This window comes from Cynocephalus volans, chromosome 7 (genome assembly GCF_027409185.1).
Source record: "Cynocephalus volans isolate mCynVol1 chromosome 7, mCynVol1.pri, whole genome shotgun sequence".
In the NCBI taxonomy this organism is placed as follows: domain Eukaryota; kingdom Metazoa; phylum Chordata; class Mammalia; order Dermoptera; family Cynocephalidae; genus Cynocephalus; species Cynocephalus volans.
This window is the reverse complement of record NC_084466.1, coordinates 108,077,749-108,090,401: the sequence shown is the minus strand read 5'-3', so window position 1 is coordinate 108,090,401 and position 12,653 is coordinate 108,077,749. Positions and strand designations below refer to the sequence as shown.

Here is a 12,653-nt window from a genome sequence, read left to right as displayed (position 1 = left end):
GTTGTAGCTGGCACCAGCTGAATCTGCTGAGGGCAACAATGTTCAGGAGTTCACAAAGAGCCACTGAGGGTTCTGAGAAAGTCATGACAAGGACAATAGCTGCAATTTAATGAGAGCCTACTGTATGTCAGAGACCTCACTAAGCATTTTACATATATTAGCATTATGCATTATGTATATTATACATGTATTATCATTTATTTCTTAAATATTGAATTAACATAGGAATCTTCATGACACAGGTGGAAAACTAAATGTCAGGAATACTGAGAGCAGGGGGAAGGCTCAGTAAGCAGAGTTCCATGTGCTTACCTTCAATTTCCTCCCAAGGAGATTTACTTTCATCTGTTTTATATATTGGTGTTTGATAACATACCTCATTTGTAAGAATGTTTTGGCTTTTAAACTACTTTATTCGATTTCTATGGCAAAGCCTTTAGGGCCCTTTAAAACCTGCCCCAAACACACACTCTCAGCCTGAAATAAAACACATATTTGTTTTGAAGGCAATCTAAGAGAGTTCATTACTCCTCAACTGGCCCCATAATTTCTTGGAACTGTGACTTCACCCAGGATTTTCCCTCTGCTAGTAACACTCTTCAACCCCCCACTCCCCTTCCCCAACAGAGTCACCTACTAAATCCTAGGTCCAGCTCAAAGGTCACTTTGCATTTGCTCCTTTCCCTGATAAACACTAGACATGACCCCCTCTCTCTCTGGACTCCTACAGCACTTGGTCTGTTCTGCTCAGGTGTCAGCTGTCCTGTAAAGATGGGCTGTCTTTTGAGGTAGGTCCTTGTCCTCTACCCTGAGGATGCAGTTAATGCTTTCAATGACCTTATAATCTAGCTGTACGGACTAGATCCAGGCCACATATAATGAGAATTCATAGTAGATGAATCTACAAAAGTTCATAAAGCCATAGAAGCTCATCGGGAAGAGCCATTTCTGCATCCTGGCGACAGCTGGGGAAACAACCGGTAGGAGGAGGTAGGACTTCAACAGGGGACTTGGTCAGTGGAGACAAAAGGAATGAAAATAGGTAGATATATAGAAATGGGAAAGTTTGAGGAATAGTGAATGGGTAATATCTAATGAAAAGGGGATTCCCCTGGTGAAAACAGTAAAAAACAGGTTCACGGAAGGTTTGACATGCCAGATGAATCTGACTTAACTTCACCATGAAGATACCAAGAGGCAGAGGGGTTTTGAGGGTTGTAAAGACATCATTAAAGCTACATATTAGCCCAATTAATTGATAGCAGACTAGAGTGTGGAAGTAAATGGGGACAAGAAGATCTGCAGGTCAATGTTGTCAACCCTCCATGCCTCAAGGACCTCCTGAGGAGGATTAACACCCACACACATCCACACCCACACACCCACACCCACACCCACACACCCACACCCACACACCCACACCCACACCCACACACCCACACCCACACACACTCCTAGCCCCACCCCTAGAGATTCAAAGTCAATTGATTTGAGATGAGACATACTGATAAGCAGTTCAGGTGATTCTAAGGTGTAACCAGGGGTGAGACCCACTGAAATAGGTTATTGTCAAAATATAGCTTATGTGACAGTGTGATATGGAGATTTGGGGGCAATAGTGGTGGATTGGGGAAAAAAAGTGATGTGAGAGGCATTTTGAAGGTGTACTGATAGATTTTTAACTTTGCGTTAAAGAATATTAAGATCTCGATGGCACATTTAAAACTTTTGGCTTTCATATTTACTCCCCCACTCCCTTCTCTTGCTCTTTTATGCCCCCTTTTTAAAGCAAACATTTATCACCAGAACTAAAGATACGAGGCTTTTCTTGGTAGCACCAGGCAGTAATTTTTGGTGGATAAAGTAACACAAATTTGTAAACTATTCTCAATCAGGAAAAGGACATAGGGAATACGGGGATCTGATTTTCAAAATCCCCAGATCTTCCACTGTATTGCTCCTTAATTAGTGATTTCAGATGCCAATTATAGTTTTGAAGTACTGTGTGAGTGGAGCTCCTTTGCAGAACTTCTCAAAACCCAAGACTGGTGTATATTTGGAATAAGATCACTTTCAACAAAAATAAGTTGAGTGACTTGAGAGTTGTTATATTCTTCTGTGCTTAAGGCTTTGGGGTCAGACATGGAGCTGTGGCCCTGCCCAAGTCCATGAGAGGGGAGAGGTGACAAAGGATGGATTTTTTCCCCCACTTAATCAGAACTGATTCACTGTTTATACACTGCGACATGGCCATCCAGATAGTGCCTGCTCACAGCTGCCAGATATTTTAGAGTAAGATATTGTATGCTGATATTTTATAGCTATCTTGCACAGTGATCTAATTTCCCACCAATTTCAAAAGAATGCGACCAATTACACGACCTAAAACAACTGTGACAGTCATGCTACAACCAATAAAAACTGTGGATCTTCAGGAGACTGGTATTTCTCTTTTTTTAGCCCCAAAGGGGTAGTTAGGTCTATATTAGCAAATAAGTTGTTTTTAGGTGTGTGTTTAGGGTGGGGTGCAGAGATCTTAAATAGAGGGGAACTTTGTGTCTTTTGCATGGCAAGTGCTTGAAAAAACATAAACCTTTTACATTAGGGAAGACCTCATGTTATTAAGATTTTAGTCTTTTTATCTAATTGCTCTCCAGTTATGGAAATAAATCAGTATTTTCCACCCAAAAATCAGTCAGAGGAGGAGTAGAGAGGGGTGGGAACTTAACTGGTAAGAAAAATGCTTCTAAAGGCTATCTATATTAGTCGGAATCATTATCAAAACCAACTGAAGAAAAAGGGGCTGCCTCCACAGATTCCCTCCGATTGCTACAAGCCTGCCTTTGTCTGCAAGTTTCTTGCTTGGAAGTAACCTCAGTTCATCCCTAAAAATGAGGTCACTGTCCCCTAACACATGCTAGGCCTGGTTAGCATCGTTACCCTGGGTCCTTTGCCAGGAAGGCCTCTGCTGTTGTACATTTCAAACCTGCCAGGGTCTGTGCACCAGGGCCCCTCTCAAGCTGAAAGACAAAACAACATTCCCATCTTTATCTTTAAATAGAGGGGAGTGGGAACCAGTTAAAAAAATAAAGTGCTGGCAGGCTTTTGTTTTGGTAAGGGCAGTGTTTTCAAGAGATTTACCTTGTTGTATGCTGATAAAACTCACTCTTATCCCGTCTGTCTACTATGACCTGGTTTACATCAAAAGGAGGACCTAGAATGCAGGCCATCAGGGATAACTTTTCTCACCCAGAACTCAGACCCCTAAAAATCTTCCTGGAGACTGACTAGAAATAAAAATAAATACAGAGAAAAAAGTTTTTCCCATGAGGGGGAAAGAAACACATGCTGGGGGCTGGTAGGTAAGTATTTCCAGTGTTCCCCAACATAAAGTTGATTCCGTTCAGCTGCAAAACCGGATTTGAGTTTGTCTGAAATTTTCTGAGAATATAAAGTAAGATCTTAAAGAACCTGTTTCATCTACCTCTCAAGGGACAGAAAAACCATAGATATCAGGGGAGGAGAGTTTGTATGTCTTAATAAAATAAAGTAACATTTTGTCTTGATTTCCACCAGTCCGTGGCAGAACTGCAAACCATTTTGACTCAGAACTTTCATTTTCTGCACACTATGGAAGTCGCTGCAGACACAGAGTCACTATCATTTGCCAGGCAGAATGCTATAAGTGATGCTGGAAATTGGTAGCATGATTTGACTAGATGACGGGCAAGTTCCCTCCTGCCCTAAAACCTCCATGATATTATACAGTGTGCAAGGATTCTTATTGCTGATGGTATGTGGTTAATTTCCCAAATGAGCAAAAATGGGAAAGTGTTAATCAAACTTCTGTTGTGGGCAGACTACCTAGCACAAGATATGGAAAGAGATGTAGCTCTTCATTCAAGATATGTTTAAAATTTAAAATTAAAACAAAATTAACCATTTACTTTATTCCATTCAAGGAAATTCTAGGACAGGATAAATCTGTCTTTCCTTGCATAAGGGTGAAGCTATAAATCAGAGATATGTTAACCTTAAAGTTAATAAAATAGTTACCTTTGGTTACTCTGAAATATAAAGATTCAGATAAAGAAACCTGGAAAATAACCACAGGTGGAGAAAACATTTCTGAAAAATGTGTTTTGCAGATATGTTTGCTACCAGATTTGTTTGAGACCTCTGCTGCATTTGGACATGTTTCTGGTTATCTCTTGTGACAAAGAAACACAAGAGAAATGATAATACGTTGCCTTGGAAAAAACAAGTCCACCCATAGCATTCTCAGTGCTCAGCAATTCAGAACATATAACAGCCCTGGAGAATTTTTCTTTTTAAAAGAAATATCTTAATAAACAAAAATGGACTATTAATATAAAGAAGATTTAGTCTTTTTGGAAATTTTAATTATGTTCATTGCAGGGAATTATTTTCCCCATTGACTTAAAATAAGCATGCAATTGAAGGTTGAATAAAATAGTCAGCAATTAATGTTGGTTTGTAATCTATAGGTTTGGGGCATGATAGGAACCCCAAAACACAGAGCTGAAAGCCTTTTCCATTTGTTAGGCAGAAGGCAAGTGGTAAACAAAAAAACATAGAGACCCTCGGGGTCTTCAACCTTTGCATTATCAGTCATCCCCTTCTCTTGTCTTGCTATGCTTCATCTAGTTCATTTGTCTCAATTATTTCCCACATGAACATGTCTTTTAAGAAATTCTCTTGTGCTCTCTTGCGAGCTAGGTTGCCTATGATGCAGGATCCACGCTCCCTTGTTCACCTAAGACGGTGGCTGTCTTAAACGATCAGGCTCTGCCACCCCTGGAATGATCAGCTGGCATGCCTTCATTTAGTCAGTCATTTACATGCTTGTCCTCTGCTAACCTCAGCAATATTTACTAAATAATCTCAGGGTACATGGCCCTGAACTAGTAAACTAGTAAGCAAAGATTCAATATAGTAATAATTAAATCCTAGTCTTAATAAATAGCTTTTTCGTATTGAAAAAAAGTATAATTCTATTTTTTTTTTTTTTACACACATCTTATTTTTTGAGGTAGGTAGTGGTCACTGTGTCATCTCTACTGTATAGACATGAAACTGAGGCAAAGAGAGGCATGATTTGCTTAACTAGTTAGACGAATTGCTAAAAATAGAATTTGAGTTCACTGAATTTAATGTTCTTCCCACCACCCTCATGATACAAGAACAGGAGTGAATTAGTCCACAATGTTATGGTTTTTAAACTAGTGAAATGACTTGGCTGAACATTTCTCTGCCAGATTCCAAGTTGGATGGGATCTTCAAGATCAACTGATCCAACGTCCCTTTCCCCAGACCACAATCCACTGTAACTCTCCCTAACACTTATCCTGTGTATCCCATGGAGCACAATTAAGTATCTAAACATGGCCCTCTCCTCACACACGAAAAGGGCTAAAATTCACAGACAGCTTTGTCTCTTGAAACATAAAATGAAATTGGATATGCAGTCAAGATTTGGCAGTCTATGAAACCTTTGTTTATAAAACAAATACTAAATTGTTACAAGGCCTGGCTACACAACAACAGCCAACTGCAGAGTCCCTTAGAAATGTACCTTAAAATGCTAAGATTTTGGTATTTATCACTTGGGCAACGTATAGCAATAAATTCCAACATTGTACATGGTGGATTACATAAAACACGTCACCTGTTTGGGATTTTTCCATTTATTTGGTATGTTATGAATCAGAACAAGGATGTCAGGGTTTCTTGCTTAAGAATCCTCATTATGTAGGAGGTATTGGCGTGAGTCCTAAAATATTTAATCCAGGAAACTATTCACATTTTAAATATAGCAACTGAAAACAGTGATAAGCTAAAATTGGTCTGGGTAGCAAGAAAAGAAAAAGTATTTACTTGAGTAGATGAGCATTTTCTGAACATTTTTTTTTTTTTTTTATGAGACCAGAAAATAAATACCTTGATTTTCTAGTGTGGATAGACTTCATATTGTAAACATAACTATTTTCTTGCAATGCATAAGTATATTACCTACAGTGGGAATGAGCCAGGAAATTACAATATACTGGACGTCAGCTTCCTGGTCAGATAATTAGAGACCCAAGGATTAAAAGTCTAGAGGAATTGAAGGGTGAGGCCCATGGCTCCCAAGGGAGAGGATGCATTAGCTTGTGAGAGGAGGGGTTCGTGAATTTATCATCCTAAAGCATCGTGTGCCAGCTGGTGCAGCTGGAGCCTTGCTGGAATGCTGGTAAATGAAACTACCTGCCTTTTTAGGGGGCTTTTGGGGAGGATGGTTTTGTACAGATTTTTGTTTAAACAAATACACCAAAGTGCTATTGATCTTTCCATTTAAAATTTTCATTTCTACTTAAGTCTGTGCTCAACAAAGGGATTTTAGGAGCCCTCACTAAAAATATAGCTAAATAAGTTTGTATTTGAATGAATAAAAAATACACGGTAAAATAATGTTAGGCCAATAGTGAAGTTAGACAGACAGATGGATGGACAGACTGATTTAGGAATCTTAAATAATCTTCGAGTGACATTTACGTTTTTCCTGGACAAGATTTGGAACTAGAAGATTTACCAGCTTTACAATGAATGCAGTAAAAGGGAGAGATAGAGAAAGAAGGTACATAGACACACAAGAGATCTTTTAAAAAGTGGAATGAAAACATGTACTAAAGATAATAAGAAACGATGTTATTTGTTATTATGTAAAATAAAACATGTAAGAATGGACTTAATCCCAAAGTGAAGGTAACCACTGGAATCTATAATTCTAAGTAGTTACAATATGGTAGGTGACTTTCAGCTATACCATAGTCTGACAGCTAGATTATATACTACAAGGATACCGGGAGCAAAAACTCATATTTAAGGAGCTGACCTTCAAGTATGAAAATGAAGGTGTTAATTCAGGATTAGCATGTCACATGTATTTTTTAAATGTATGGAAATAGAAAGTGGTGGATTAGTCTAGATCTATCAGCAAGTCAATATGAGGGTACTTCAAAAAGTTCACGGGAAGATTTGTATCATCTTTTAACTATATATTTTTTTTTCTTTCTTTCTTTCTTTTTTTTTTTTTTTTGTCTTTTTCGTGACCGGCACTCAGCCAGTGAGTGCACCGGCCATTCCTATATAGGATCCGAACCCACGGTGAGAGCGTCGCTGTGCTCCCAGCGCCGCACTCTCCTGAGTGCGCCACGGGTTCGGCCCTTAACTATATTTTTTCCACAAACTTTTTGAAGTACCCTCACATAATTTAGCAATTTCAGAGTTCACGCTCTGGACCCGACGCCTAGGTTTAGAACCTGGCTCTGCAATTCACAAACTGTGTGACGATGGACAAGGTACTTAAATACACTGTGGTTGAGCTGCTTCTTTGTCTGTAAAATGAGAATGGCAGTAAGATTTAACTCAAAAGGCTGTTGATATCAAAGGAGGTGATACATGCAAAGTAGTTAGAAATGGCCGTGCATACATAGTTGGCCTCCAATTAATATCATCCTTTGTTATCATTTTAAAATTATTTTTTAAGTTAATATCCTAACTTGTTTGGCTAAGACTATGACCATGAAAGTCAAGCGAACATAACTAGCCTTGTAGGAGTGAATCCATGAACTGGATTGGCCCAGTTCTTTCAGCAACTAAGCTAAGCATGCAAACCAGGCCAGAGGATGTTCACAATGCAATCTGTCTAGAGCAATGGTTCTCAAACTTGTTTGTCTCAGGATCTCTTTACACTCTTATCCTTTATCCCTCTTAAATATTATTGAGGATTCCCTAAAGGCCTTTTGATTATGAGGGCTATAACTAGTGATATATACCATATCAGAAAATAAAACTGCGAATTTGAAAACGATTTATTAATTTACCTTAAAATAACAATAGCAAACTTATTACATGATAACATAAAATATATTATCTTATGAAAAATAACTGTGTTTTCCAAAATAAACAACAAAAAAGGTGAGATAACTGGTATTGTTTTATGGGTTTGCAAATCTCTTTAATGTCTGGCCAGAGAAGATGGGTGGTTCTCATATCTGCTTCTATATTCAGTCTTTTGCTATGTGTTGTTTTGGTTGAAGTCTGTGAAGGAAGCCAGGCCTTAAGTAGATAATACAGTTAGAAAAAGGAGGGCCTTACAGATACTCTGGGAGGGTCTCAGGGACACCTAGGAGTTCTTAGACCACTTTGAGAGTGGCTGGTCTATGGCAAAATTTTCAAAGATTGACCTCGTGATACAGAGGCATACCACTCCTTAAGAAAAAAATTAAGCTGACATCATGACTGAATAGGAAGACAAAGTCTAAATGTAATGCTGCTATTTTTGCAACGTACAAACCAGGACCCCTTTGCCTATTTATTGCTTTTTTGCTACCTTGCTTCAGTTCTCCTCCTAGATAGGGTCTTTCCAAGTGGCCATGTCCATATGGTACTACACTTTCTCAGTGAATAATACTGTCCTCAGAATGTCAACTTAAAGTTCTTGAAATGACATGTGAGAAATAAGCAATAAATCCCATTGCCTTATCAGAAAGACAGCATGAAAATTTTTCATGGACAACTTGTCATTGTTGCATAAACACAACTATAGATACAAATCCTCTATTCTGGAAGACCTCTAGACTGGAAATAATACTCTGATTTTGGTCACTGACATGGAAAGTTAACTAGTGCACTTTCCTCTTTAAAATATTTAAATATTTTAAAATATTGTCCCTATATGGTAGCTAGAAGGCCAAACTTACAAGAGGCTATATATTTCCTTCAAAGACGAGGATTTGTTTAAAATTGCAACAAATATTGAGTGCTTATATGTGCTAGGTTTGGGGGATCAAAAGATAAGACAGTATTTAAAAATCTACAGTATTCCAAGTGTAATTTATCTTATCGGTCCAAGTGTTTTCAAAAGGTAACAGAATAACCATTGAATTACAGAAACATGTAAATCAATATTATATCAGAATGATGAGCAGGAATACAAAATAATCAAGAATTCAAGACTAAATCAAACTAAAGCATATCCAGATTTTGCAAAGCAAAATGCTTACCATCACTCACTGTCGCTTGACTAAAGAAAAAAATGACATTAACTACCCAACATTATTCTCCGGAAATGTTTGTTATGATCAATATACATAGAACTTTATTTCATACAAGAATAAAATGAGACTCCTAAAATAAAAGAATTAACTTCTTTATAAGCTCTTATGCTTAATAAATGATTAATTAGTAACTGTAGACATCTGCCTGATATACACTGAAATTTATGTTACATAATCTAATGATAATATTTATCAATAGTTCAATTAGAAGACAGTTTAATTTTTATTACTAGCTCTTACACTATACCGGATCATGGTAAAAAGAAAATATAAAAAATAAATATTTGCATTAAGATAAAGAGTTGGCAAATATATTTTTACTTTGTGACTTAAAATGCCTTAGCATTATAAAAAGAATGTTCAAAAAGACATGACATTTTAAATTATCTTCTGTCAGGATCAATGCAAGAAGAAGATATAACAAGCATAAATATATATGCACCCAACATCAGAGCACCCAGATGTATAAAGCAACTGTTACTGGATCTAATAGGAAAGATAGACCACAAAACAGTAATAGTTGAGGACTTTAATATGCCACTCTACTAGAGGTGGATAAGGGGGAGGCAGAGGGGAGCTAGGGAGAAATTGGGTAATGGGCACAAAGAATAATTACATTTTGTAATGATGAATATGCTAACAATCCTGAACTGATCATCACATATTGTACACAAATACTGATAGTTAACTCTGTACCCCACAAATATGTATGATCAATTGTTTCAATAAAAAAAGAAAAAAAAATGAATAAATGAACAGTGATAGGAAGAGTCCAAGAGCAATAAAATAGATTCATGTGGAAAATAAATAATCTTTTGTCTTATAGATATTGCTTACACTTGATCATCACCCAAATTTATAGCTGACCTGAGGTAGCATCTTTGTATTGTCACATAGACAAAAACAAATTTAGTTGATAAATACTATACAAACAATAAACTAAAAGTTTCCATTTCAAAACAAGAAACTACAGATAGTCGCAGCAGCAAAAAGACAGGTTTTGTGATTTCTTTTGAGTTTGACTCCATAAATTATCCTCCTTGCCCCCAATTTCCTAAAGTGAAACCATCAACAATAAAACGAGGAATCCCTTCAACAGTTAAATACGTATTAACTATTTATTAATGAATCAAACATTGAAAAACAAATGCAAAACTGAAAGATAAAAAATAACACCAAGAATTTCTAGTTGGTATTATAGGGTACCTTTATAGGATTTAAAAATAATTCGCATCAGTTGTTATTGAAGGATCTTATCATTAGTTGCCTCGAAAATGCACATTAAAATTAGATTACATTTGGATTTTGTTCAATATTAAAGTCTAGCTTCCCCCTCCCCCCAAGAGCATTATTTAAGAGTTCAAATTTAAGAGTTAACTTTTCATCAATCATTTTTGTCAAAACTAGTTCTTCCATACAGGCTTAATTATTAGTAACCTGAGAGGCTGTTTCTAAAACTGGCGAAGGAACACATACATCTACCTTTCTAGAAGGTTTGTACAATAAATGCTCCACAGCAAGTTGTAAAATCACTAAAAGTTTCTCCCCAAACACAGACTACACAATCCTTTAGAAAATCTCTGCAAGAAATCTCTACAGGACTGTAGAAACCACAAGCCAAACACGTACCAGAAAGCATTAAAAATCATTCGTGAAAATATAATTATCTACTATACCCTCTTTGCAAGAATTTTATCCATAGTTCAGCTCATGCAGATAAACTGTTCATTCTTCCAATCAAGTCAGAGATGAAGCCAGGAGAGGAGTAACTCCATTCATTGTCTAACCAAACCTAGCCCAGCAATAGTACATGCTACTCTATTGTGACGGGACTTCTGTGTGATCTGTATCAGGTCAGTACCCTTCCAGAGTTACTGCTTAGGGCATGATAATTTCAAATTCAGTCTGTCATTTCATTACACATTTTTTAAACAGCATGCCCACCAAAACAGAAAACACTACACATATGGGCTGAGATCAAATGCTTTCACCATTCAGCTGATGTATTCTGACATGAGGCAGAAACAAGATGGTCTACTTTCATTTGGGCTTTCCTTTTGGATATCAGATTTTTTAAAAAACTTATTCCATAAAAGGCCACAGCTTCTCAGATACTTTAAGACTTGTTATATTTGCACTTGGCTCAAACACTTCCCAGCAATTGGTATTTCGCAAAGCTAAGTCAAATTAAGTAATTTATGATTATATGTAAAGTTTTCAGTTCCACAGCTATTGGAACAGAATACACATCCAAATTTAACAATGCAGCTCATAATTTTCAATAGGTAAGTTGGTTATTTTAAGAGTGATATAACATGATTTTTAGGACCTACTTGCCAATATTATTAGTAAATTACAATTGGAATTTATGCCTGGAATGAATGAATAATAGTCATAGCTTTAATAAATAAATCTCAAAGTTCAATCTGAAAAGGCCTTTCACTGAGACACACAGAATGTTTACAGTCTCATAGAGGTCTTTCTATAATATAGCTACACTCCATAAAAGCCATGAAAGGTCGACCTTTTAGCAAAAAGGACTCTGTCTTCAGGAGTACAAAAATTAAAACTGAATCCATGTAAAATAAGAATAAAATTGTGAAAGAGTTCTCAGGGTTGCTTTTTGTAGCAACCTACAAATGGAATGATAATTATTTTGTCAAAACCATTAGCATGTCTGCTACCTGATATTAGAAAAAGCACCAATCTCATTTTTATGATGTCTTATTCTAGTCATTATGACCATCTCACTAAATTTTTTAACAAAATGTTCATCTTATGCTAAGGATTTAATTTGTTATATTAATAGCAAAGAATACTTTCTTCTATTCATAGTACATAATATATTCTCATAGTTGGATAACCTGATGTTAACTGAAAGGACACAGATGGAAACAAAAGATCACATGAAATCTTCAACTATACCATGATGTAAATAGTATTTTGTGAATCCCCCAGAAAAAGCACCTCCAAATTTTATAAAAATAAAACAAATATTTACCCTATTTTTCCATATAGTATCCCTTAAGGGGAAAATGGCTTACTGTGCCAATTCTTTAAAATTATTCAGCGAGATGACTTATTTATATCTGTATGTAATTCTGTTGAAACAAATAAAGTCATATTTTCCAACTTCTAATTATATTTTCCATCTACCATTTATATGAGTTTCAAAACAAATTTTAACTCCATGATATTTTCTTCCCAACTGTAAAATTCTGCATTCCCCCTTGTAATTAATACATCACAAAAAGCTGAACTTCAAAGATTTCTCAGATTTCTCTTGAGAATACTATGACCACTTAAACCTTCTTACATTACATGGTGCACCAGGCCCTTCCTGCCCCCCGATCACTCACTGTCTTTCTGCATTTTGGGAAGCATCTTCTTAAGGCAGGCCTTAGCCGAACACACACCAGAGGCAAAACATATCTAGAGTTCAGATCCGAGCAAAACAGAAAGAAAGAACAGTCCATTGTCCTGCACATATTTAACTCAAGTGATTCATGGTACAAACAGGTTAGTTTCCTT

General features: G+C 36.6%; 1 protein-coding gene across 21 annotated transcripts in view; it reads right to left on the bottom strand.

The window, feature by feature from the left end:
• Positions 1–12,653, bottom strand: part of ANK3 (ankyrin 3) — a 502,256-nt gene that overhangs the window by 216,774 nt on the left and 272,829 nt on the right. For 7 of the 21 annotated variants that reach the window (XM_063103180.1, XM_063103179.1, XM_063103184.1 and 4 more), the window contains exon 1: positions 12,482–12,644. The exons of 3 other annotated variants lie outside the window; for them this stretch is intronic. In XM_063103180.1, the coding sequence (XP_062959250.1) occupies positions 12,482–12,610 (129 nt within the window). In that variant the 5' untranslated portion in view covers positions 12,611–12,644. Of the gene's footprint in view, positions 1–12,481; positions 12,645–12,653 lie in introns of those variants that run through there. 11 more of the 21 variants (XR_010024083.1, XR_010024084.1, XM_063103197.1 and 8 more) reach the window with 7 other exon arrangements.